The 26,116-nt window shown below is 48.6% G+C and overlaps 1 protein-coding gene across 1 annotated transcript in view; it reads left to right on the forward strand.

Annotated features, from left to right (window-relative positions):
• The first annotated feature begins 2,089 nt into the window (after window positions 1–2,089).
• Window positions 2,090–26,116, forward strand: part of COL13A1 (collagen type XIII alpha 1 chain) — a 64,940-nt gene continuing 40,913 nt past the window's right edge. The window contains exons 1-13 of the mRNA XM_063340030.1: window positions 2,090–2,093; window positions 4,792–4,818; window positions 7,375–7,410; window positions 8,038–8,064; window positions 9,824–9,874; window positions 13,666–13,701; window positions 15,136–15,162; window positions 16,217–16,243; window positions 17,330–17,356; window positions 17,467–17,493; window positions 17,777–17,803; window positions 21,717–21,782; window positions 25,613–25,729. Coding sequence (XP_063196100.1) covers window positions 7,390–7,410; window positions 8,038–8,064; window positions 9,824–9,874; window positions 13,666–13,701; window positions 15,136–15,162; window positions 16,217–16,243; window positions 17,330–17,356; window positions 17,467–17,493; window positions 17,777–17,803; window positions 21,717–21,782; window positions 25,613–25,729 — 453 coding nt within the window. The 5' untranslated portion in view covers window positions 2,090–2,093; window positions 4,792–4,818; window positions 7,375–7,389. The remainder of the gene's footprint in view (window positions 2,094–4,791; window positions 4,819–7,374; window positions 7,411–8,037; window positions 8,065–9,823; window positions 9,875–13,665; window positions 13,702–15,135; window positions 15,163–16,216; window positions 16,244–17,329; window positions 17,357–17,466; window positions 17,494–17,776; window positions 17,804–21,716; window positions 21,783–25,612; window positions 25,730–26,116) is intronic.

Consider the following 26,116-nt stretch of genomic DNA (forward strand, 5'->3'; position numbering starts at 1 on the left):
AACCATTAATTTTATAGAGGGCATATAACAAAGATGGGCCTCCAATATGCCTCCTGCCTTTGATCTGTGTGGGGTGACTGGCCTGATGGGTCCAGCGCCGCCGGCGACGCTGATTTACTCTGCTCTGTGGACATAGCTTCTGGAGCAAACAAAAGCTTATGTTTTGTCTCAGTGGTATTGCAATACCATTACAGGCTGTACTGCTGTCTGGTTGTGTTTGGTCTGGAAGGGCAGGGATGGCTCAGGGTTTGCTTGCCTTTAAATTTTTCTTTCAATGTTAGCTAAAGAATTTGGTTCATGCAATCAACAAGTGCCCCAAACCCACACAGACGGGTAGGTGGGTTATTAAGGGTCTATAGCGTTGCTAATGGAAATAAAGTCTGTGTCTTGGCAAGCTATAAGCATTGACCTTGTGACAGCTCACTCTGAAACAAAATCTCTCCAAAACAGTTCTCTCACAGAACTTTATTGTCATCCAAGCCAGACTTGGAAAACTCTTTTTTTTTTTTTTCCTTCTTCCAGTCTGGCATAAATTAGGATTCCTGGATCTGAGTCTGACCTTGCCCTCCAAAATGAACTCTCTGATCAGAAACCCTTTTGTTGTTTAGACCTGGCATACCAAGTAGGATAGTGACCTCAGCACCAACACCTCTGATGGGCGATTAGGAACAACCAAATCCGAGTCCCTGCTGAGCTCCTGTCCTAAGTTTGAGCGGAGTTGTTTTGAGTCGTTGAGCCTTCTGGCTGTGAGTGTTGATCTTAGCTCTGTTTGTTGGTCACTGTGAAGGCGCTAAACTTTATTATTTTTTTTATTTTAACCAAAAGGTACCCTCTAGAGGCAACCCTTTTTGATCAACTACAATGGAAGCCGAGCAAAAGTCTGAGTGGCATTTGACAGTGCAATTTTAAGTCACCAAAGCCCGATAGCCAAACCATTTACCATAGTCCACAGTACGAAGGAGTCACGCTAAGTGAGAGATTTCCAATGCAGAAAATGTTTGTTCATCCAAAGTCTCCAGTTTCGTTTAGGGACTTTCAGCCAGGGGCATTTTCAGGATGACGACGTATTCTGCAGGTGCTCATCGTGGTATCTGCCTCCCGTGCAAAGAAGAGGTTGCTACCTGTTATCTGTCAGCTCGCCTGTTATACTGCTTAGTCTTACTTCTTGGCACTTTACATAAAGAAAAAAAAAATGAAAACAGAGCATCTATGAAGTATGGAAAATGTAGAAACCCCTGACAGTTGTATGGTGTGTCTTGCTTCTCCCACAGAGAGGAAACCACAAAATAGTGAGTCCAGGGGTTACTTTCCACACACACAATATCTATCAGGATTTTGAGGAATTTTCTGGGAACTGATGAAAGAAATGTGCTGTTTAAGCTCTGATATTTACTGTGCAATGCTTCTGTACAAGGAAGATGCTGTGCTGCACGCTGTCAGCTTCCAAAAGTCTTTCCAAAATAAAAGAAATGTAAAGGATTTCAGGGAATTCCTTCCAGGAGGGGGGACTGGCTCCTATGGGATCAGAGGCAGAAACAAAGGGGAAAATTAGCTTGTACTAAAGAGAAAAGTTACCTAATGTGTTTAATAGCTGCAATTTCCCCATTAATCTTTTCACACCTTTGTGAGATCACTGATGCTGGTGGAAAATGCATAGGCATTTTAGCAGCAAAGGGGCTCTCACCTCCCCAGGTTCAACTTTCTCAACCCCAAGGGGTGGGCAGGATGCAAGGGGGAGTCACACAAGTACCGAGTCCCCCATGCTCAGAGGTGTCACACTCAGGGAGGGGACTCCTGTGTGCCAGAGAGCCAAAAATGAGTGTAACAGTGTTGAGAGCCTGACTTGCATGGCTTTCCCAACACAGGGCTTTCAGAGGCTGCCCTACGCTCATGGTGACTGTATGCAGTGCTGCTAATTGGGGGCATATCTTAATTAATGAGCAGAGAGTTGGTGAAAGCGCATCAGCAAATGGGAGCAGCATCAGGATCAACCCCACAAGGTGGTACAATGTGTTTATCTAGTCCTTGTTGAGATTTATTGCATTAAAAAAATTAGTTATCGTTTGTTTGTCTTCTCTCTTTCAGGTCCACCTGTAAGTACCAAACCTCTATGGTTTTAGAAGCTGTTGACACAGAGTTTGCGGGGCATGAACTAGCAAAGTCTCCTGTCTGTGGTGTCTGGTGCGGTAGCCACCTTTGCAGTCCTGGCACCCTGGGATCTCCAAAACAGCAAGTACTGCGGGTGCTGTGGACCCCTGTTGGGTGGGATTGCTCTCGGCTGCATTGCAGCTTCTGAGAGAGCGCAGGGATTAGGACACGGCAAACGCAAGGGACACAGATATCTGTGTGTTACCAGTTAGCCCCAAATACCCCAGTGGAATTGGCTGTATGCGCCTCACATGCACTGGATGCCACACGCTGAACGAGATGTGTTTGCGAAAAAAGGAAAGATAGATCGCAAACACATGGCAGGAGCTGAGCTGCAGAGACTTGCTCCCTGCTACTCACTCGGGCTTGCTGAACTGTTGGGCCTTCAAGTATAGCTGCACGACTATCAATTTCAGAGAAAAAATTGTGTTGACAGCTTCCTTTTCAAATGTTAGCTAATGCAAAACCTCAGAGCAGACCATTTAGGCTTCAGGAAAATAGCTAGGTTATTGCAGAAGTTTTCTTACAGCTATTAAGAGACCCACAGTGAACCAGAAGCAGCAATGCAAGGAATGAGGCCATGTATCGACATCTCTCAGGATTATAAAGAAACACTGTATTGTCTCTAGCACAGTCCTTACAGAGGAAATGGTTTATATTCATGTACAATAGAGTAACTATACTGAGTTTCTGTGAAGGAACATGAGAAGTTAAATATACGGTAGTCATCTTTTGTCTGCTCATGCAAAAACGTCTTAAACAGTTTGCAGATGACTGAGTTCGCAGTTCTGAGGAGTGGTTGCTGCACAACCTATTTGCCCCTTTCGTCAAATTGAAATGCTATAGACTGAACTCTCACAGATACACGAGCACAGCCCAATTTAATGACAACAATCTTCCAAAAAGTTGCACCTTCCAGGCCAAAAGGTCTGAAAGCGTTTTACAGCTGGAAGCCCTGAGCCATGCAAACCTTCAGCGATAGCTTATACCAGTGGGCTTTCAGGACTGGCTGCTGAAGTGGAGGTATTTCAGCATTAGCTTTGGGTTACTGGGAGGAAAGCAGTACTTTGGAAGGGGCTGCAAGTGGAGTCCGTCCAGAGCTGTCCCTGCCACTCTGCCCCGGGCAGGCACCTGTTGGCACTAAAGGGATGGGGCACAAAATTGGTAGCAGTGTTGGCATTTCTATTATTGCCATGAGAAATTGGAGAGAAATCAGTAAGCCAGCATTTCCTGGAGAGCAGTCTGCGCCTTTGCAGGGTGAGGAAGATGCACGCACCAGGCTTTCTCTGCAGCAATAAGGGTTAGAAATTTAATATCGTAATGAAAGATTGAAGTCTGGCAGAAACACATGGGACCACCAGAGAAGTGCTAACAATATACGCTACCATATCCTACCCGGCTTATTGCGACCCCTGAACTTGTCTCTGCACGCAGACTTTCAGGACGGGCCGCGAGGAATGCTGCAGCCCATGGAAATAACAAGAGGAAGTTGGGCAGACCGAGCATCATTAACCAACGTGGAATTTGTCTTGGGCTAACAGCACCTTTTTCTCATTCTGGTCTTCTGGGGTTTTGGATCGTCGGGTGAGCGAGAGCAGCTCAGTTGCTGTGAGCAAAAGTTCACCGCTGAAGAGTCAAGCAGAGTCCTCCATGTTGCTATAGGAAATATCCCCCCCCGCTTCCCCCCCCCCCCCCCCCCCCCGGCCATGTTTCTCATGATTAAAACCGCATGGAAACTCAAGTTTATGAGCAACAGACCTGGGCTCCTGCCTGGCTGGATGTCATACACAATGTTCTGTATAGCGACTCCAAAATGCTGACAACCCCACATCTCTCTCCCGGGGTTTTTTTCACAGCTTGCAAAACACAATATGCCAGGTGACAGGGCTTAGCTCCTGGTGCCATTGTCAGCTTGAGTGTGGGGATGGGCACGAAGTACTCGTTAGACTCGTTAGAAACGTGCTGAGCCCCGCTTGTAGTCTAGGATGACCAGGAGAAAAGCCAGGGAAATGGATGAGCAACACCCCACCAGGCAAAGGGGCCTTCATGCTCTCCTCTTGCCCAACAGATGCTCCCATCGTTATTCTTGAAGTCAGTCGAGGCTTTGGTGAAGGGAAGGGCAACCCGCAATCACGTAAGAAATTTGGTGAGATTGGGACTAAAAGGGGCAAAGGAAGGAAGGAAATGATGAAATCGTGCAATAGTCCTGAGGTTCCCGGACTCTTTCGCTGTCTGGACCACATCCGAAGGAAAAGATCCTCTCACGGACATTTTCTCTCCCATTTCTGAACATGCAACATTTCTGTGGCAACTGCAGCAATTCCATACATGAAAAAATAATATTTAGCAGATGGAAACTAAGGAAGAAAGTCAGAGCCCTGTAATTAGCTCGTTCTCCATGGATTTGCAGATACCTTCAGAGCCTGTGCAGAGAGCTGTGGGTAGAGCCATGCTGAAACGAGAGAAAACTTAACAAAGAGGGGATTAGGAAACTGAAGCAATCAGAGCTGATGGTTAAGAAGCTGTGGAGAGTTTTTTAACCATTCCATTTCCTAAACCCTTACATGTGATTTGGTCTCTTCATCAAGCCCTCCCTTCAGGATTTGAGGCTAACTTTCGCTGTTTCTGTGTATTTTGTTTCAGGGCCCTACAGGAAGACCAGGGCTCCAGGTAAATACTTCATTCCTTCTTTTTTGTTCCCTCGTGCTCTCTGTCTGGCAGTACTTTCATCAGAAGGCCCCTGGGGTTTGTAAGCTGAGAGAAAGTAGTGATCTCGCATAGCAAACCTGATGTGGAAGAACAGCATATTGCAAACAGGACATGGCTCATAACAGAGCAGGGACCACAGGAGCTTTGTAGGAGCAAATGTAAGGGTAATATAATCCCTATGAGCCCCCTGCATGTGGGAAATACTCTACTTCTGAAGATGCCTTTGTCACCTTTGAGGTTAAAGAGGTGCAGTATTCTTGCTGATGAGGCTTGCTAGTTGCAGGAGGATTTAAAAGGCCTGGGACAAATGCAAAAGTCCATAATAACAGTATCTGCATCTGAGATAGTCATGAGTGAGGAAGAACTGTGGGTTTCAGGGTTACGGCTGCGTGCTTTCCTGGCGATGGCTCCCTGCTCCCCGGGCTGCTGCTTACCTGGAGACTGCAACAGCCGTAACAGCAAGTTTCCTAATGAACAAAATGCAAACTGTAGTGTTGGCTCTCCCCCTCATTCAGGACAGAGGCTGCTTGTTGCCTTTCATGCTCCTGTAGCTCCAGTGCGGGAGCTGCAGGCAGCTTTGCATGACTTCGTAACCGACATACACGGTATCATCCACCCACGAGCGCTCTTTCCTGGCTCCCTGTCACAGACAACCTTTCCTTATAAACATCTGGCATTTATTTGCTGTCCTCCCGTGAGCTCCCCCCTTTGCTATTATTGCTTGGAGGGCTGTAACGCTGCGCAGCCACATACCAGACACGGTGTTGTCATGTACCACTCGGACACCAGGTACTCGCTGGAGACCAGACACAGCTCGGCCGCGACCTCGGGCTCTTCCTGCTCGGGCACCAGCTACAGCAGAGCCAAGAGAAACAAAATCAGCTTTTACCTCAAACCAGGAGGGAGCTCAGCTCTGGAGAAAAGCAGCATTTAAGGAACTAAAAGCACAGGAAAGCTCAGCATTGTGTTCTTCAGCAGCCACAAAGTAATCCCAGGGCAAGATGCTGACACCAGGAGTTTCGCTCGCTGCCGGCACACAGAACAGTATCACTGGCAAATATTAGTGGGACTGAGAACCCGCCTAAAACCCTAGAAGAAAGCAGTTTCCCATAATATATCATCTACAAAATTTAAAATCAAGCAGCTGTTTAGCGTTGCATCCATCTGCAAGGGATGCTTTTGCAATGCATGTATTGCCGCTTTTCAATTTGTCAAAGCATGTGCTGCATGGAAAAGAATGCTCCAACACCGAACGGCCCCCCAGATCCGCAGAGGGAAGTGGCTAGGCTTTCACCAGGTAACGGTTTGATCCCAGGCTAGCATCCGAGTTTGGGATGCACAGCCAAAGGAGCCTCTGCGTACACCCAGCAAAACAGTTGAGCGCATTCCCCTTCCAGAGATTTCAGACTGCGTTCATGCACATTGGGACTGAACATGGGGGAAGGCACAAAGAGGTGACACCGATGGGGCTGATGTCTCCAGCTGCAGAAACCAGAAAACCAGATTTATGTCTACAGATGAAGGCAGCGACAGGCAGGAACGCTCCGTTTTACATAAGGAAACTCCAAACGTTGCTGGAAGCAGAACTGAGAGATCATTATCATGTCATTTTTTGCAAAATATATAGGAAAAGCTACATGACCGCTGAAGCCATAATCATCAAGATCCTTTCAGCAATCAGCTTCTATCTTCCAAATCTGCGCAGCCTTCAAATTTGGTGACCAGGAATGCAGAGGGGGTTGATCATTATTTTTGTTTTTTAAATTGCATAGTTAAATTTAACTGTAAGAGGCAGAACACTGCCTTGTAGGTAAGTGGCTAAAGAAAATTGCCACCAGTCTTGTGTTCATGTGTTTACAAGGCTCTGTTCACTGTCACCTGACCCAAAGTCATCCCCCAAACCACTGTTAGGATGGTTCACACCCTGACAATTCACTGAGAAGTATCTCAAAGGGATAGAGGACACTGAGCACAGCTGCTCATATGTCTTCTTCCAGACGTGCTTTTTCCTGTGTCAGCTTGTTTTCCCACATTTTTCTCTTGCTTCTGGACAGGACCGTATTTTCAATTCTAAGAAAATCCTGTTTTAAAGTGATAATGCTATAAATAAATAGCTAACACTAGGGGAAAAAAATGTGACAGTTGGCTACTGCAAGAAGCCAGTTCCCAGGACCTGAATTTTATGAAGTGTTGGAAATTGGGATTATACTTTGTTAGGCTGCAAACTCTTGCCCTCCTTTTGATGCCTAAATCACTATATGTCATTTCTGTTGTGAGACGTGCTGGTTTGCCATATGCACAAGTGAACTAGTGGCTTATGCATGTTGTTAAAGACAGGTTCGGGCACATGCAAACACACTTTCATCTCTCTCTCACTTGCTTTCTTCCTTTTTCAAAATCCCTGGATGCTTGCACCGCAGCAGGAAGCTGTGTCTGTGGCACAGCTCATTCGTGCTGTTTTTATAACCTTGCTTTTGGCCAGTTTCCAATTGCCTCTGATTTTGCCTTAATTGCCAGGGGGACAAAGGCGCGATGGGGATCCCTGGGCGGCCGGTAAGTCAAAACATCTCGCATGTACCTTGTCCTCTTCATCCTCTTCCAACCCCCAAGGTTTTGGTGTGGCTTTTAGGATGACCCTTGGCAGGTATCAGCCTGAGCAAAGCCACCCTCCCTGAGCTCCACACCTGAGGGGCTCTCCTGGTCACAGCAGGGTGGCCAGCCATGCTGATCACATACGTGCCGGGGGGGAGTGTGTTTCCATCCCCTTTGCCATACTGCTCAGACCCTCTTCTAGTTCAGCATCCCCCTGGGTTGGGTGCCTCCTGCTGCCACCTCATGCGCCAGCTGGGCTTGCTAACAGTGGGCTTGCTAACATGCACCCCTGCCTGCCACCGGCAGCTGCCCATTCCAAATAACCCTGCCCTGAACAAGGTGGGGCCATCCCCTGCCTGGCTGAGCACTGTATTTTGGAGCCGCTCTTTGCTCGGGCACCCCACGGTGAGGATGGGAAGGAGGACTGGGGCAGGAGCTGGGGCCAATCTGCTCATCCCAGCCCCACAGCCAGGGTTTTGGGGCGGGGGAGCATGCCTTTGCCGCTGATGCCTGTGTTTGTGTCTCTCTCTCTCTCTCTCCCCCCCCTGCACCCTCTTGCACATGGCTGTGATGGGTGCCACTGACCAGGGACTAAAAGGGCAACCCGGAGAGAAGGTGAGTCGGCTCCTCGCAGCCCATAGCATCCCCAACTGTCCTCCTCTAGGGTCAGCCCCCTGGTCACAGTCATAGCCACTGCAGCCAGCTTTGGGCTTTCACACACTCCCCCAGGCTGCCCTCTCATCTCTGGTAATGCGAGTTTATCTCCCAAATTCCTTCCAGGCCACTCAGCCTCCAAAGACATTGCGTTTCTTGTTTATGACAATTTACTAACAGCATAAGAGCCAGTGGGCACATACAGGGCTTCCCTCGAGGCTTCCTGGGTTTTAACTGTTGAGTTCCTTCACCGCTGGCAGCTCCCCTTGCCCTGATCAACCCGTAGCTCCCCTCCGCTTCCCAGGTTAGCCTGATTGCCCGTGCAAGCCGTGGCAAGGAACAAAATGGCACGGCACGCTTCTACTTCTGACTTGGTGGGATCTCTTCCTCCTAAGGAAAACAGATGGTATGGTTTAAGCCTGCGGGAAGCCACCTCCCAAACTGTTTGCCGTGCAGCAAATGGGTGTTTTGTCCCTCCAAAGAAGCCGTGGTTTGCAAAGCATCCTGCTGCTGGCCTCCGTGTTTTGAGGTGTTTGACACTTCAGTGTTACTGTATTTTCCCAAGAGCTGTGAGTACTTCCTACCTGCAAAAACAGCAGGATGGAGGTGTTTAGGGAGGGTGAATAACTGAATAATAACAGGTAGAAACTAGGAAAGGGGTGAATATTCACCTGATAGGGGGACCATCTGTGCCATACCAGGCCTGTGTACTCCTATTCATAGGAGAGAGAGAGAAAAACAGCAAGGAAGGAAAAGGTGGGACAGAGATTCTCTTGCCTTGCTTTCAAGTTTCTGCTCTCTCATTGGAGTCAACCAACATTACCTAGCAGGCCAAGATTTCACTGCCTGAAGCCGCCCTGCTTTTTCTCTGCATGTCCTTGCACCTTTGCACGTCTCCACCAAAGCTTTCAACATGAAGGGACAGCAGATAGATGCAAACAAACAAACAAAGGAAAAATCACTCTTAATTGTCCATGCTTTCCCAAAGCCTTCCGTAAGAGTCCTAGGTCCTCGGCAGGCCTCAGCTTTGTTTTGCAGAGAGCTCTGCTTTCTTGCAGGCTGCTTGGTTTATGGAATGCTCCATCCCAAGCTTCCTCAGCCCCGGGCGCTTTTGGAGCTGCCCTCAGGAATATGCTGTGTTTCCCAAAGACAGGGATATGTACTGCCCATCACACGTCGTGGGTGGCTAGGAGCTGGAGAGGCAGCTGTTTTGCTTTCCAGCAAGGACTTTGCTATTTTCATCCACATCCCAACTGAGTTTGAGAAGCACACAAGGGAGGCGCTTCTGGAGGCAGCCAGTGAGCTGCCCGCAGCTCCCATTTCCCTGGAGCCCAGCACATCCCTTCTTCTTTTCTTTCTTGTGCAGGACACAGTCCTCCTGGACTCGCAGGAAGAAAACAGCAAGGATTTGAGGCCGTCTTTCACACTTGTAATAGGGCAGAACCTCTGTTTTGCCAGAAAGTGCTTTATGTCTTTCTAGTTTTCATTGCTGTGCAGCTTCCACTTTCTGATATGCCTGAGTAGCTCCAAACAGTATCTCTTCTCCTAAAGCGTGGGGTAAGAGCTGCGGGAGTCCAGAACAGCAGCTGCCCCATAAGCCCTGAAGGTCTCACACCTTGAGGACTGTCATTTAACCCTGGTCTTGATGGGATTATAACTGTCTTTGTAGTTTCCACTCCTCCTTTTCTCACCCCTTTTCCTCTCCCTTGTCTCTCTGCAGGGTGCTCCAGGAGAAGCAGGCATGTCTATCATCGGGCCCCGTGGTCCACCCGTAAGTGGTTTTTCTCTCTATTTTTGACTGATGCAGGATGTGGGCAAGTTACAGGGAAAGACTTAGGAGGGGCGGTAAGACACAGCATCGGCTGGAGAGAGCAAAAACCCTGTATAATGTGGTTCCCATGCTGAACCAGTCTTGGTTTTATACTGTTATTATATACTATATATAATGAAATTACAGCTCATACTCCAGAACAAATGAGGAAGCCTTCCTTTGCGAGGAAACCATATTCCTGTATTTAAAGGAAGAAGCATATTTCCTTCTTGCAACAGGGCTGCTACTGCTTTTGGAGAAAATACGCCCTTTGTCTGGCTGATGCCTCTGGTTTCATTAGCAGAGGACGAACTCCCTGATTTTGCAGAAGAGCAGGATCAGAGCTAAGCTGGTGACTGGGGAACTCCCAAACATGGGTTGTTCAGAGGTCCTTGTCAAGTACCCATAACCTTGGAAACTCTTCGACGGCATAGTTACTGCTGTCTGGAAAGTCCCTTAGCTGGCTGGGGAGATGAGAAAAGTGTAGGCAGGATTTTGCACCCTCTTCCAGCAGAAGTGTCCCTGCCAGGTGCAACGAGTCAGCCAGACAAAGCTTTTTGCAAGGATGGGGTCATAAAAAAGACCAACATGAAGGGTTGGAGCATTTACGTGCCCTAAATGCCGGGTATTTCTTGCACTGTGGTTCAGCCATCAAGCCTCTGCTTTTGTGCAGATGCAGCCAGTCCTTCCTACTCCACCCTTGCACAGCCTCCACCAGAGATTTCCATGAAAAAAGACCTGCTGACTCAATTTTCTCCCTCCTAGTGGGCACTTCCGATTTTGATTAACCTGTGAAGAGCACCGTCCTTGACCCGCAGAGAGGATGGGCTGCCGGCAACTTTTGTTTCACAGAGGAGGTCAAGTGAGAGAGACCTAGGCAGTGCAAACACTTGGCTGCATCTGGCTTTACAATTAGCTTTGCAAAAGCCCCATGATAAGTGTTTCTAATAAGAAACAGCTTTGTCAGTTCCCAGGCCCACCTGCTCGGCATGCTGGAGTTTGAAAAGTGACAGAACTGAAGCCCAGGACACAAACGGGTCTCCCCAAGTGTTTTATGCTCAGCAGAGTGGCCGTGTGGCCAGGCCAGGAGGAAGGGCTGGCAGGTCCCTCCATGACAAGCTCTGAGTGAGGCCACCTTGCTCTACAAGCAGCAGGTTTTGGAGGGTAAATGTCCCATTACTTTTGCTATTTCCTCCAAGCTGTATCTCTCAGCCTTCTGCATAGTGTGGTTATAGTAATTGGAGAGAAAATCTGTCAGTCCCTGTCACTGAAGGTCCTACAAACACAGACAGGCACCACTGTTTTCTTGAAGACATGCCTGGTCTGCAGGACAATTTTTCATGTCTGCTTTGGTGCTGCTGCTTTGCCTTTTCTGCTGTTTGAGAAAGCGCAGAACACATTGCATCTCCAAAGCAGCAGAGAACTTAGATGGCAAACGATATTTTAAATGGGCTTTTGCTTACCCTAGTCAAAGCTCTGAGGTGCCAGGACTGGCACAACTCCACACTTCACCCCCTGTGAAGATGATCCAGTTTCCTGGGGAGCTGGTGATAGGTCAAAAGGATGGCTGAGCACTGAAGACAAACATGGAAACCCCGGCCAAGGAGCCACTCGGAAAGACGTGGGATGACAAATAGTTTCCAGATTTTTGTTTGGAGGTTAAAGTTTTCGCTAGAGCTCAGAGCTGCTTAACTTCTGGCCAGAGAGGGACAGTGCACCAATAGTGGCAGAAACAGACAGTCTCCATGATTTGGCAGCTTCCAAGATTGCATACTTCATACGATCAACATTTTAAAAAGAAGACAAGGAAAAACAGCCACCCAAAAAAACCAGTCTCTTGGAATTGCTCGCTGCTGAACCGTTGTTTTGGCCTGATACCGTGCAAATCACTCTGCCGTCCTCTAAGGACAAAGAGGCAGCAGTCTGTAGTCTGCAGAGGAAGCCAAATTGCACAATTTCCAGGTTTTCTCCGTAAATCTTTTTTTAGCACTTCTTGTACAGGGAGGTGTCCAGCAGCGAACCAAAATTAATGAATTGTGGCTAGGCTTTTCTTGATTCTTGCCTTTTCAGAAACCAGCGATGGACAGATCCTTTAATTTATAGCCTATCTTCCCTCCTGGTCACTGGCCAACACGACCAGGTGGTTTTATATGTATCTTGCAAAGCAAAGCTGACCAAGTTCAACTTTGCAAAACTGAAAAAACAGTGCAAATGGGATTAGGTTCTGCTAGCGTTGTGTATAAAAACACAACCGTTCAGCACAACGCAAGGCGTTTTGAGGTAGGGGCATCCCTCAAACTCCGCGAAGAGGTTATCTGGCCCCATCTCTGAAGGGCCAGATCTTCTCTGATTCTCTCTGCAAGCAGAGGGAGGCTGGAGGAAATGTAACTTGAAGGTGAAGGTTTTCCCTGACAATGTGGCTCTGAACTCTCTCTCAAGGGATTAGCATTGCTGCGCTGCGGCAAACCTCAGCCTTGCAGCCCAGCATGCCCGTCCCCTCCTTCCCCTTCCCTTCCCTTGGCACCACAAGTGATAGCTCTGCTTAATGCAGAGATGCACCCAGGTGCATTTCTTGTCAGAAGTGAACCCTTGTTTATACCCAGCTCTTTCATAGGAGACCCTTGTGGGACTCAAAGATTCTGGTTATGGTATCTCAAATTGCCTAACAAAGCATTTTCTTCCCCAAAACAAAGCATGACAACACAGAAGAAACCTGGGCTTTTAGGCATCGTAGCACGGCTTTCAGGGAAGCCAAGACGCTGCAGCGGTCACTCGACGACTGTGGTAGAGGATTTACCTCATCCTGCTGTTTCCATCTACATGGGTGTGCTTCCAGATCTGCTGAAGTCTGGTCCATATTGCTTCCTGATTTGGCTAACGCATTTTTCGGGAAATTGAGATTAAAAAATCCTTAAGTAAAGTGATATCTTTTCTGGATACCCACAAATCTAGGGTATCCTGTGACCTGGGATGTCACAGGTCCCAGAAACTGAAGAACTATGAAAAATGAACAGCCAGGACATTTTCTTATTTTCAGTGTTTTTAAGTGGGTGATGAAGAAGCTGCCAAACACATCCCAAGCCAGTATTTGCTGTACCTGATCCCAAACTGGTAGCCAACGCTGGCTAGCCAGAAAGAGGCGGGGGAAAGGACATGGTGCTCATGTTCCTCTCATCACACTACTTAACTCTCCTTTTTCTCTTAGCTCTCACAGGAAAAAAAACAGAAAAGAAAAAAAAATTAATCATCTCTTCTCCGGAATTATTTGTGAGGGAAATGAATGCACTGGGACATGAGATTAGGGGAGGAGGAGAAGAGGGATGGCTTTGACACCAGTGACCTGCAAGGTTTGTCTTGCACAGAGCAGCACCCTACATTAAACGCCTCCAGTTTATGGCAGAAAGAATTGCCATAAAATGAGCTCAGCCCCTGGAATATACTCCAAAAGCCTAGCGTATGGGCTAGGGACACCCACTTAATTAATGTAGAAACTTCAAGGAAACTGCCTGCAGTCCAAACTGGACCCATTCCAGGATTTTCTTGGCCCCGTACAAATTGGAGCTGGGATGAGAGATTTCCCCTCCTTCCCAAGACGCTTTCCCCTTGGATGAGAATTGGGTCTTGGGTAGCTCTTCAGAGAGTCGTAGGATAAATGGGCAGAGGCTGGAGGAAGGGCTACGTAGGGAAGACTTAGGTCAGTCAAAATCTACTTCAGTTCTTCTAAACTGCTGTCTCCGTTTCGTCCTTCCCAGGGACAGCCTGGAACAAGAGGTTTTCCTGGATTCCCGGTAAGTGTAACTGCTAATTTATGAGGTATGGGTGTGCAATATTACTGGGAAATGTCAGTAGTGCTCGCTGTATCTCACCATTTCTGTCTGAGACCAAGGAGCTGATCTGAACTGTTTTTTCTTTCTTTTAAATGATACTTAGGGAAAAAAAAACCAACCAAAAAACAAACCACACAACTCCAAAAGGAAATTAATTTAGAAACCCCCAAAGTGTTAAAATAACATAGTTGAAGCAGAGCTGTTCAGTAAAAGAAAACCATCCTAAGAAATACCCCCAGACAAAGAAAATAACCCCTAGGTAGGTGAAATTCCAACCTTAATTGAGGCTTTAGGTGATACTGCAATAGCGGTGAGTAACTGCAATCCAAATGGCGCCCTGCGTGATGCAGGTCGGCTGGGGGCCATACTGTAGTCACGCCAAAGGGAAAGTACAAAAAACATAAGGGGGGGCGATTCTTCTCCAACGCTGTTACAGACGGGCAAGGGAATGGAAAACAAGCCCAGGAGAGGACAACGCAAATTTAATTTCAGTCCTACAGTTGCTGGCAACGCTCCTCTGAAGCATTGAGGCTGCTAGAGAACTCAAACAGTTGCTATTTATTCTTATGCATTTATCCTGGATGACTAGGAAGCCTAAGGCAAACACAAATACTCCCCGTATCCTTGCTCCCGCCAGGCAGCTCAGCTGCTGCTCCAGGACACACAATGTGCCAGAGCAGGTCTGTGGGGGAGACTCTCATGCCTGGAAAACAGGAGGAATTGGCAGCCTCCGAGCCATCTGACCGGGCTCCATGGCTCTGCCCTTTGCGAAAAGAGGGGCTGTGAGCTGCCCCTGGGCTGAGGAGAAGCAGATCTCTCCAGGACTTTGTGGTCTTTGGCTTTCGGAGGAGCAGAAAACAAATCAGCCCAGCTCATGAGAAAATGCCGGGTGGGACAGTGCTCTGTGGAGCCTGTTTCTCATCAAATAGTACCTTCAGAATGAAGCTGAGCTGTATGTCACCTCTTCCCTGGGACACTTTTATTATTCTGTCATTTGCAAAAATTCTTCTTCCCCCAAAGGTGGGTGCCTTTTTAAATCAAAGTCTCAAGAAACTCGCCGATTTCCAACTAGTTTACAGTACACTGCGTAATTTGAAATGCTGAGGGTTTTTTGTAAATTGACCATGAATCCCTCCTCCCTTCCTTTCTTGTGTCCGGCGTTGCTTCTGAAATGGGCTGACAGTGAGCAGGTCCCTGCAGAAGCAACTGGGAAACTGGGCTGGTGCCCAGTGGGCCAGGAACCTGCTGGGACTCGGCAGGAGGGCAGAGAGAGTCACCTCACCTCTGTGTCCTTTCCCCAGTCTGTGCAATCTTGTGACATGTAGTGCTTGCTGGGGCAGATGGACAGACACCCCAGTGAAAGCATTTCTTGTCATTTCTCCTTTTTTATTTCAGGGCCCTATTGGCTTGGACGGCAAACCGGTAAGCAAACAGCTTCTCTCAAAGCTTTCTGCCCTGCCTCCTGCTAGGTCCCACTGTCCTGCCAGCCTGCGTGTTATAGAGTATGTTTTTAAGAGGATTATTTTGCAATGTCACGCAAATGCATGGATTAAAAGGAAATTAGAAGGGTGGCAGGCAGGAGGATACCACAGATGCCTTGGAGGAAATGCAGAAGTCAGGAGATTAGAGAAGGCAGAGTGGGGCTGCTCCCTTTCTAGGGAAATCTATAAAATAGCACTTCACGAGTGCAACAGCCTGGCTGCTGCAGGGAAAGCCTTAGCAGGCACTCCCACCCTGAGTCAGACAGACGGAGCAGGTCCCCTACGCACCGTCCCTCTGCCTTAGACAGCTGACAGCTTCATTTGGAGTCAACCCTACAGCTTCTTTCTCTTCACTGCTCTGCTGCAAAGAGTTGCAGTAGAAGAAGAAAGGACCCTAAAGTCCTCCATGCTGTCTTTAGAGCCTCCTTATAATCAGCTTTGTAGCAGAGAGAGAGAGAGACCTAAGTTATCCCCATCCTTCAGAGAGCTAGGCAGAAATAAGGCTCCTTCACTATGAACCCAACTGACATGAAACCCACGGAGGCTGTAATGGAGAAGGAGCAGGTCGCACATACCTCTGGCACCTAATTTCCTACAGCAGGACCCTGTTTTTGCCATGAGGAACATCACCCTTAAGAGAGATCCAGCAGCATCTCTCTCGTACTGCTCAGGGGACACACGTGAGCCCCAGCAAGGCACAGCGCACTGCGCTCAGGTGAAGCTGCTCTGCCACCACAAGGGGAGCTTAGCCCTGTCCTGGCCATGCCCCGCAGAGCCTTTGCACCCTGGATTCATCCTCCAGAGCTTTGTTCTCAGAGTTTTGGGTCGCAGGGAGCCGTGTCCTGTTAGGCGTGTGAGCAGAGCTCCACATGCACGGCACTGCATCTCCCTTGACCAGGTATAGTAACTGCGGGCATCTCCCGAGGCAAGGGGCAACATCTTCTAGAGATCTTCTCCAGAGGCTGAAGCTGATGCATGTTTTCTTTCTTTTTCAGGGTCATCCTGGACAGAAGGGGGAGATGGTAAAAAAAAAAAAAAAATGTCTGTCTGTGGGTGATGGGTTGATTTAAAATGACAGTGCCTCTCAGCTGGAAACGAGCTCATAGGCAGGGTGGAAATCTTAGTTCAGCTAATCCACAGGCTACGTCCCTAATTCTGTAACTTTATAATAGCAGTGCTGGGATGCACATCTGTAATTTTTACATTATGGCTATCAGATCATCATGTCACAACAGCAACTCTCTAGTTACGCATGGGATATGTTTTTCTTGCAGTTAGCAATTATGTTCTTTAAATATACACCGGGAGCTGACATTTTTCGTAGTTGGCCTCATAGCAGAAGTAAAAGTTGATGGAAAGATTTCTGAAAACCCATCTGGCAGCTTTCAACTTATCTAACAACAACAAAAAAAGCATATTTTATGTATTAAATGTCTGTCTTTCCCCTCTTGAAGCTCTGTTTCATATGTGAACTGTACTAAAATGCTTTTGGTTGAAAATTATAAGCTTAGGCTGCACTTGATGGAAAACCAAATGTAGTCTTGTTCCTCTTGACATCTCTGATGATGAAATCCCCAAACATGAGTATGCCAAGCCAGCAGCTCTGTAGCCACCTTCGCTCACTGAAATGCTGAACATTTTCTTCTGCTAATTCTATTTTTTGAGCCAGTCTAAGCCTCTGGCAAGCACATGTTGAAGGTCCCCCCTCCCCGCTCCTCAGTGGAAGGGTGAGCTGACATCCCCCTCTTGTGCAATCCTGGCTCAGGCAGTTGCAGCTCAGGCTTCAGTCCTGGCTGCTTCTGGTTCAATCCCAGTGCATCGACCAAGGAGACGCGCTGTCAACTGAGGTCCTGGGAACAATAAGGGTGTGTTTTCCTGATGATTTTTTCCCCTCTCCTTTTAATAATTGCCCCCTGCAGTGCAGCCAGAACATGTGTGCATTTTCACTCCTCCAGAGTAACAAAGGGAACACAGATCTCTCTTGGGAACTTTTCTCCACAATTGTTTTTAAAAGCCGAGTTTCCACCTACTCCATACGCTGAGAGGTTTTGTCTTGTCACTGTAAATCGGAATCCATCTCACATTCACAACAATGTGTTTCTTTAAAGGGTGCTGCAGGTCCCAGGGGACAACCCGTAAGTATCCCATCCCTTGCAGTCGCACCACCTCCTAATCCCTTTCCCCTTGCATGCGCTGAACTCCTTCATTTACTGAGGGCTTTTTTTTAATCGCTTTTCCTTTATAGGGACCCCCAGGACAAAAAGGAGAAAAGGTAATTTTAATGGGAGACATGTTGAAAATTAAATGTAAAAAATGAGCAGGGAAGGGACTCGGCGGGTTTGGTGCTGCTCCTTCTGACTTTGAGTGGCTGAAAAATACAGCAAGAGCAGAGGGCTGTGGGGAGAGGGGTGCTTGTCGCGTGCAAATTGGCGTAACTGCACTGAATTCAATATAGTCACAATGATTTACACCTTCTGGATCTGACCCTGCGTGCCTATTTTGGTCCTCTCTGTTTGTGGTTTAAACTATTTCCTTTTAATCCCCTTCTTTCACAGGGTCAGTGTGCAGAATACCCACACAGGGTAAGTCATTAGCGTTATTATCGTATGTCCCTTGCCTTCCTGCATGTTAACCCTCCTTTGTTTGAACGGCTTTTTGTTGGATATATAAATCGTTTCATTAACAAGTTGTGTCATCAGGGCCCCGAGGGCAGCGCTTGGCTGCCAGGAGGGATGTTGGTTCTCTAGACTGTTCCTGCCCACCAGGGCTGACCCCCAACTAAATGCTGTCATTGCTGCTTCCTGGAGACCCTCCCATGCTCTGTGCTGGAGCAGGGAATGTCCGTATCCTCACCCTGAAACCCAGCAAAACCTGGGGTTTCTGGAGGAGTAGAGGTCACCCACTCATGCCTTGTGTTGCTCCATGAGCTCTGTCCTGCTTCCTCAGACTGCTGTGGTTGCATGGCCAGGAGCAGTTGGGGGTTTGTAGACTTCGGGGAGACTCTATCATCATTCCTCCCTTTTTCTTCTCCCTCATGGTCTCAATCCTGCCTAGAGATGAGGGGAAGGGTTGTGCTCCCTGCCTGAAAGTAATCCTGACCACCCTGGCCACAGTGCTCTGGCTGGTCCCTGGTGAGCTGGTCCCAATGCCAGTCCCCCAGCCGGCTGGGCTTTCTGCCTGCAAAGAAGAGGAGGAGAGGGAGGATTGATGCCAGCATCCATTTAATGAAAGCCAGGATGTTGCCCCGCTTGCTTCTTCATCCTGAGCTGGCTGGCATGTACCACAGCCAAGAGAGGAGAGAGTACATCACGGGGTTTGAGGGGATTACAGGGGTAAAAATGTAACCAGCTCTAAAAACAGCTGGACTGCTGAAAATGCACTGGAAATGCATTGGAACGACATCATATGAAGTGCCTGGAATTTGTAATCTGGGTGTACAGGGAGACAGGCTTAAGGGCTTTCTGTTTATTTTTGGTGGGCCTCTGGACAATTAGCTGGGCTCTGGTCCCTGACCCCGAGGGAGCGGGGCCCTGGATGCTCTGTGCGGCAGAGGCAAGGGAATGAGCTGGGCTGGCGGTGAGGGAGAAGGGGGCCATCGGTATGTGCCAGCCCTGCTACAATAATACCCAGTCAGCTGTGTTTATTTAAGCGAGCAGGCTCACTAGATCGTTATGTTAAAAAGAAGCTAACAACAATGTTCACCCAGAGGTGTCCTGGGTTCCTGTTACAGCCCTTGGCTCTGACTGTCCTCAGTGCTCAAGGTGAACAGCGGCAGCAGGACCCACAGCAACACTGGGAAATGGAGATGCAGATCATGCATCACTGGGAGTAGCTTGGGTTCAGACCTGGGGGCAAAGGCACACGCTGGTTTGGGGGCTGGGGGTTGTAGGCATCCCGGAGTGACATGCCGCAGGGCTGTGACGGTGAGGAAAGGGCAGGTGCAAAGCCTCACATCCCAGCAAAACCTGGTGACGTTTCCTTGGCTCTCATAGAGGTACTTCTGGAGTCATCAGGGAGCAAGCTCAACATTTTAAAAATCCCATGAGTCGTTCCCAGGCAGAGACGTGCTCACGGGAAGGGTGACTGTCATCAGATCAGCTCAAGGGTGGGCTGTCCCCAAGGGCCTGGTCACAGGCGCACATCAGACAACAGAGGTACAGTTCCCTCTCTTTCTCCCAAAATGAAAATTAGGATGAGCCTTGTTGTAAAAATGCTACACATTTGACTGAATTTTTGCAATTTGTTCTTGCTTTACTGATTGACAAGGTCCTTTGTCAGATGTTCTGGGCAAGGAAATGAAAAGCAGCAGCCTGAAAAAACAGGGGTGTTGTTTCAGTCTTGTTTCATCTTTGTTTTCTTAGGAAGGAAATGTAAGGTTAGGACGTATGCCTTGGCTCGTGTTGCAGTTTCCTATCTTTTTTCTCTATGAGTCCATATGGCCTGCACTGCTGTGAGGGGGAGGCCGAGGCGCGGGGCTGCCCATTCGGTGTGAGCTGGCCGTTCAACCTGCTCCAAAGCACTGCCCTGGGGAAGGGCTCTCGGCTCAGGGAAGAGGAGGACCAGCTGTGCTCCATCTCCTCTCAGAAATGCCACGTGTCTAACTGACCCCTTTTGTGTCATGTGCCTTCACTGTCCCCTAGGAATACCTAAGTACCACCCTTGCAGCCCTGCGGTCTAACCAGATCCTTACGCTAAAGGTTTGTGGGTAACGGTCTGATGGGACCCAGTTCTGATGCAAAGGCTTGAGGATGCAGATCCAATATTGCACGCTGCCTTCTGAGAAAAACTTGCTGTTGGGACACAGAGAGGGCACGGCAGGAGCTGGGTGGAAGAGGCTCCTTCTCTAAACTCTCCCACCTGAATCTTGGTCTTGTCTCTCCTCTGCGTTCAGGACTGCTTCCCTCTGTTTCCCTCCTTATCCTTTCCAGCATCCTTCCTCTGCGTTTCTATAAGCTGCATAGTATTTCAGATACAATTCAGCCACTTGAGGAGCCAGCTCAGCTGGGTCTGGGTCACTCGTACAGACCTGCTAGCGCACCTAGCATGGGGGTGTGGGGATTTACAGCAACATCTCCCTTGAGAAGGTCGGTACAGTCCTGAACGCTCTCCTGAGCGATGGGACCTCTCCTGCACTGTCTTTCAGAAAGAGAAGGATTTCCTTCAGGTAAAATCAGCCCTGCTGATTTTCCAGCAGCATTGCTTTTGTTGTGATAGCTTGTGGCTGTCCGGATCAGTGCATTCGAACGCAGCTGCCTGATCGCAGGGCAACAATGCTGCAGTATTGGGTTGCCACTTCACTTTGCAACAGGACTGGATCCTTTGCTTTCACTGCAAACACAAAGAACAATGTTTAAAGGGATTAAAGCGCGCCGCTTGGATGCGTACGATTACTGTGGTGGGAGACCTACAGGCACACCTCTTAGATCTGAGTGCGCAGCTCACACCGGGAGACATCGCACGCAGGGGCACGTGTTTGTGCCTGTGCACAGAAAGCCTGTTTCTCTTCTGTGTAAATCAAGAGCAGCTTCAATGGAAAACTGATAGGAACAGGAAAGTGGATCAGGCCAGACGAGCATTCCTGGGCCTGGAGCCGGCACGGTGGCTGCCAGGCTGACAGCAGCATGCGTTCAAGTGGAAACTGGATACAGCAGAAGGATGAACAAATGCTCCTGAGCTTTAGTGCATTTGATTTCTATGTGTCCGGGTCAGCTTTGTGCCCTAAGGCAGCATTCCTGGCTGTAAGCAGTCAGAGGCTGATGTTACCATTAAACAAGGAAAAGCAAAGCACAGGCTCCCAAGGCAATACCCTGCTTGGGACTCAGAGGCCCCAGGGTCCAGTCTTCTCCCTTGGCCGTGATAGTTGCGTCGCAGAACACCACCAGGACCTGTTCGCTGGCTGTGATGCCTGCTGCTGGCCCCAGCTAACCTCCCTGCACTCCCTTCCACACCCCGAGGAAGGGTGAGGCCCAGCAATACACTGTGCTTCTTGTAAGGGAGGTGGAAAGAAATAGGAAACTGCACTTGGAAAACTTAGACAAAATCGGCATTTTGATAGTTACCGCAAATCTGATGATGAGAACTTAAGAGAAACAGTCCTGTCACCGGAGAGCTTAGCAGAGCCAGTGTGTGGGATGTCTTGTGATAAATACTGCCTGAGGAGAGCAGTGGAGCAGAGTAAGTTTTGTCTCTGAGCAGAGAAAGCAGTAAAAGCTCTCTGCACTGGGAGCATCAGGTTGGCGAGTGGCCACCCTGTCCCTGCCGGGCTTGGCACAACGGCAAATCCCCCTGTGAGCAACGCACAGTGTGGAGGAGCTAGGAGGTCTGCCAGCAGCTACCCGTGCCACGCACCTCCACGCGCGTCTCTCGCATGGTGGTTTATTTTCACGGCAATCTCTCTGTTCCCCTCTTCTCTGTTCTCTCCCCTGTCTGCTCTCTGACTCTTGATGCCCTAATGGCCTCCTTTGCCCTGCGACCTTCTGGTTTGATCTTCTTCAGCTGTTGCCTCTCCTCAATTCAGTGCGGCTGGCTCCACCTCCGGTCATAAAGAGACGCACTTTCCAGGTAGACTTCTCCTCCTCATTGCCTGTTTCTAAGCATGCCCTGATGCTTGCGATTAATCAGCTTGCTGCCTGTCTTTCTTCTCCTACAGAAGGGTTTCCAAGAGGTGCAGGCAGAGCTGAGGGACTTTCTTTGAAGCGCAGGAAATCTTTGATGTCATAATGTGGCTGAAAAGAAATGCAGTGAAGCCAGTTTTTCAAAGTAAAAGAAATGGGCCATGAAACTGTTACCGGGACTGTCGACAGTCTCCTACCTTAAGGAGTCAGTTCCTGCATATTTAATCTCCAGAAGAGGTTAGAAACCTCTTGCTCAAACGCAACTAATGTCTGTGAAATTTAACTGAGATGAATGAAGAGTCAAATGCTTCTTCTAAGGGCTAGTCTAGTCTAAAACACTTGGGAAAATGTGTTTAAATAAGCTCTTATAATGGTTTCATTAAATTGCATTACATCTTTGTGTAAACACATTTATTTTGGCTTCCAGGGCCATAATTCATGTTTAGTTTAGTTTATTTTGGGAATGAATTCATAAAAAGAATTATGGACGTATGAACAGTGAATGAGAGTGTCCATAGTCAGAGTTCATAGTCAGAGTTTTAATAAGCCCATTTTAAACTCCCTCGTTCCATCAATTGGGATTAACTTTCCTGTGTGGACAAACCACTGCAATTACCCTGCTGAAGTGTGCTGGGCACCCTCTATTAAGTGGCTCGGTTTTGTCACCCCACTGCCTGTGTAGGCTGCAGGGAACTGCAGTCTGCAATACAAGCCTTTACCACGAGGTGCCTGGTCCTTGCCCAGTGCTGGCAACATCCTGACCTTATCACTTGAGCCCGTGGTCTCAGTTCAGTTTCTATCAATTCAGCATTCGCACCACACAAAGCCCCGTGGATTGCATTGGTTGCCCTTCAAAGTGACAGGCTGGAGAGCCAGGCCAAGGACTGACCTCTTGGGAAGGCTTTGAAAGCTGAAGTTCGTATCCAGGATGAAGTGGGAAACTTGAATAGCTGCCCCGCATCCTGTCATCAGCCAGGGCTGCAAATTCCCCCTGTCCCCGGAGGCTAACTTCACCAGAGAATTTTGCCATGATCTGTTTTGCTGTTGCTGTATTCATTCCCTAGGTGCAACAAAGTGTAATCCACTCCTACAGATCTGCCAGCACCAAGCAATTCCAGGAGCCCAATGTATGAACACTAAGAAAAAATGTGAGGCTGGAAAATAAATGTTAGCACCAGCGCCTGAGAGAGGAAAATCCTGCCGCTGCCTCTGAGCACATCAGCGAGGACTTGGGCTTGGACTTAGCAGAGACACAAACTGAGTGGAGACCTGTATTAGGAGGCTGAACAAGAATTGCATTGCTGGGGAACAATCAAGGTGGTGGTTAACTGGTGTTTAAAAGAACTGAAAAATAGCTCCAGTCAGTGGCTAAAAATATAGAATGACATCGGATGAAAATGACACCTGATCTCCAACTTACTGTATCCGCTTACCATCCAGTTAGATCTGTGGGGGTCTTTTTGTACCGAATGCACTAATAATGATGTGGTAGTAATGTTCGGCGTGTTTAGGGATCTGCACGGATGGGCACTCGCTTAGACAAAGCACACTCTGTCCGAGGCAGCGAAGCCAAGGCAATGTGAACAGGGGTTTGGGTGAGCTCCTTCCAGCCGCTCCCCGTGCTGGGCTCCTGTTCTCCCCAACTCCCCGTTCCCTGCTAGGGTGCCAGTAACCCATTCCCAGCATCGTGCTGCAAGCTGGGAGAGGGTAGATTTAGATTAGATATTAGGAAGAAATTTTTCACTCTGAGGGTGGTGAGACACTGGCACAGGTTGCCCAAGGAAGTTGTTGAGGCCCCATCCCTGGAAGTGTTCAAGACCAGGCTGGATGGGGCTTTGAGCAACCTGATGTAGTGGGAGGTGTCCCTGCCCACGGCAGGGGGGTTGGAACTAGATGATCTTTAAGGTCCTTTCCAACCTAAACCATTCTGTGATTCTATGATTTTTAGTGCCCTAAATCTGGAGTGTGAACTGGGCTGACAGAGAGAATAGAGAAGGGAGAGCCAAAGGGAGACAGGCAGAGCCCCCTTTGCCTTCTCATGGTGCATCCACGGTGGGGTGCTGTAAGATGCAATGGGAGGGAAATCTCTGAAGCTGAGCTGAGAGGTCAGGACAAGAGGAAATCTAGAAATATACTCCAGTGTCCTCCAAACCTTTTGTCTTCATTGGATCCAAATTCCTCCCAAATTTAAAAGCTATGAGACCATTTACAGGAGGGTTGAATAGCACTGAGTATGGAGGATAGGGAAGCTCAGGAAGGATCCTGTGTCCCCTTGCATGGGGCACAGGGTGAGTCAGGATACACTTACAAAATGGGAAAAAGAGAGGGCCCTTTCCCTGCCTGGCTCAGCAGGCTTCCCAGTGAGGGATGCGGGTCGGGCAGCAAGGAGGCAGCAACCTTGAGGAGAAGGGCTGTTGTTCCACACATGACCAAGCTTCCCGTGAGCCTGGCCCATGTGTTGGAAATTTTCTTTTAAATAGAGCTCACGGCAGAAGGGATGAAATTTGCAGCTTATTACTTTCATTTATCATTCTAAATAAAGCAAATATCCCTGTATCTGCATGTTTTACTAAAGGCAGCCAGGATAAACAGCACGCTTGGTAGGAACACAGGCAGGGGACAGATTTTGTGCATTTCCCTGCACACACAAGCGTGTGAGAGCAGACTTAGTTTTACCCAGAAGCAGTGTATAGGGCTGCAGAGAGGATAAACACAGCAGACCCAACTGCACACCCACTGATTTATAATTGAGAAATGACCATGTTTGATTACTAGCTTCCCGTGGATCCACCAAGAAGAGTTTTTCAAATTTAAATTTGGTTGCTGGCAGTATGATGTTGTGATATTTTATCTAAGGAAAAGGGAATGGGACTAATGGGAATGAGACTAATAGCTTAGCGTGGGTGCCATGGTGCCTTAGGGGTTCGCTGGATTCATCAATTCTAGATCAGCAGTCTGGTATTCAAACGTGGCGCTTCCAACCCACTGTCTCCTCAGCGCTGCTTGGTCCCGTGTCCAGGTCCTTTGGGCCAGATGACATTGCTGACGCATGAGCCACAGCCGCTGAATGGCTACTGAGGGGCCTGGGGAGGAACCGGATGAAACGGCTTCATTTCAGAGAGCTTAAAATGGCAGGTGGCTCTGCACGCACTAGCTTGTTAAATCTTACAAAAACAGGCTCTGCCTGGCGTACATAGGCCTGTTTTGGGTGGGCTCCAGAAATGCCATGATGATCGTGTTATTTTCTTTTGGTTTTGTGGCGTTTCTACTTTTGGTCCTTGGCAAAACAGAGGGAGTGTTGTCCAACAAATATAGCACAGGGAAAAAACTAGGCTGAGGTAAGACACTGTGGCTCTGCCTGGAAGCACCAGTGTGGTCACGGGAGGCTTTGCTTCACATATGACTATCAAGTGCTTTGGAAAACCTCCTAAGAATCTCAAGAGATGTTGGGCCTTGACATATAAATTGTACTTGACTGACTCATGAAGAAAAATATCTCTTTGGAGTGCTCAATCATCTGTGGATCCCTTTTAAAGAGACCTGGGACAAGGTGGCCTCAGGTGTCTTTGCAAAGTGTAGGGTGCTGGCTCCTGCTGCCCAGGGAGCCCGGCCGCCCTCAGTGGGGCTCTGTCTTGCTCTTGGAAACCTCTCCTGGCACTAACCTGGGACTTGCTTCCTACCTCTTCTGCTTCAGGCTGACCTGCCTTGGGCTCTTGGGGTGGTGGTGTGAAGGGTTTGCTCTGCCTGCTGATAACCCCTTGCTTTAATGAACCTCAGGGTGAACAAGGACAAGCAGGAATCCAAGGTCCTCCAGGGCCTCCTGGCCCACCAGGGCCCACTGGACCAGCTGGACCTGAAGGAACCCCAGGACAGCCCGGACCAATTGGGCCACCTGTAAGTCCAGTTACAAAAAAGCCTTCTGTTTCGTCTTTCTCAGGCTCTTTCCTCTGGCCTTTGTTGCCTCTTCTGAAGCCAAGATAGCCATGGACAGGAGATTTGCAGGGGATGCAGATGTGTGGGGAGGAAGAAGGCCCCAGGAAGGAGGGGGTGCAGGAGAGAAGGCAGAGGTGTGTGCCCTGCACTGTCGCTATCTAGACATACGTGTGTGTGTGGGTGACACCAGGCACATTTCCTCTTTCTCAGCCCCTGCAGACGGCCACGGGGAGGAAGTAACATGCGGGGTGTAATTGTCCTGCTCACAGCAGAAGCCTGGCTGATAAGAATCCCTGCGACCCCTTTGAAGTCCTGTCCCCGTCCTGTTCTCAGGCTGGTAGCAAGCAG

The sequence above is a fragment of the Chroicocephalus ridibundus genome, chromosome 6 (genome assembly GCF_963924245.1).
Source record: "Chroicocephalus ridibundus chromosome 6, bChrRid1.1, whole genome shotgun sequence".
Lineage (NCBI taxonomy): Eukaryota > Metazoa > Chordata > Aves > Charadriiformes > Laridae > Chroicocephalus > Chroicocephalus ridibundus.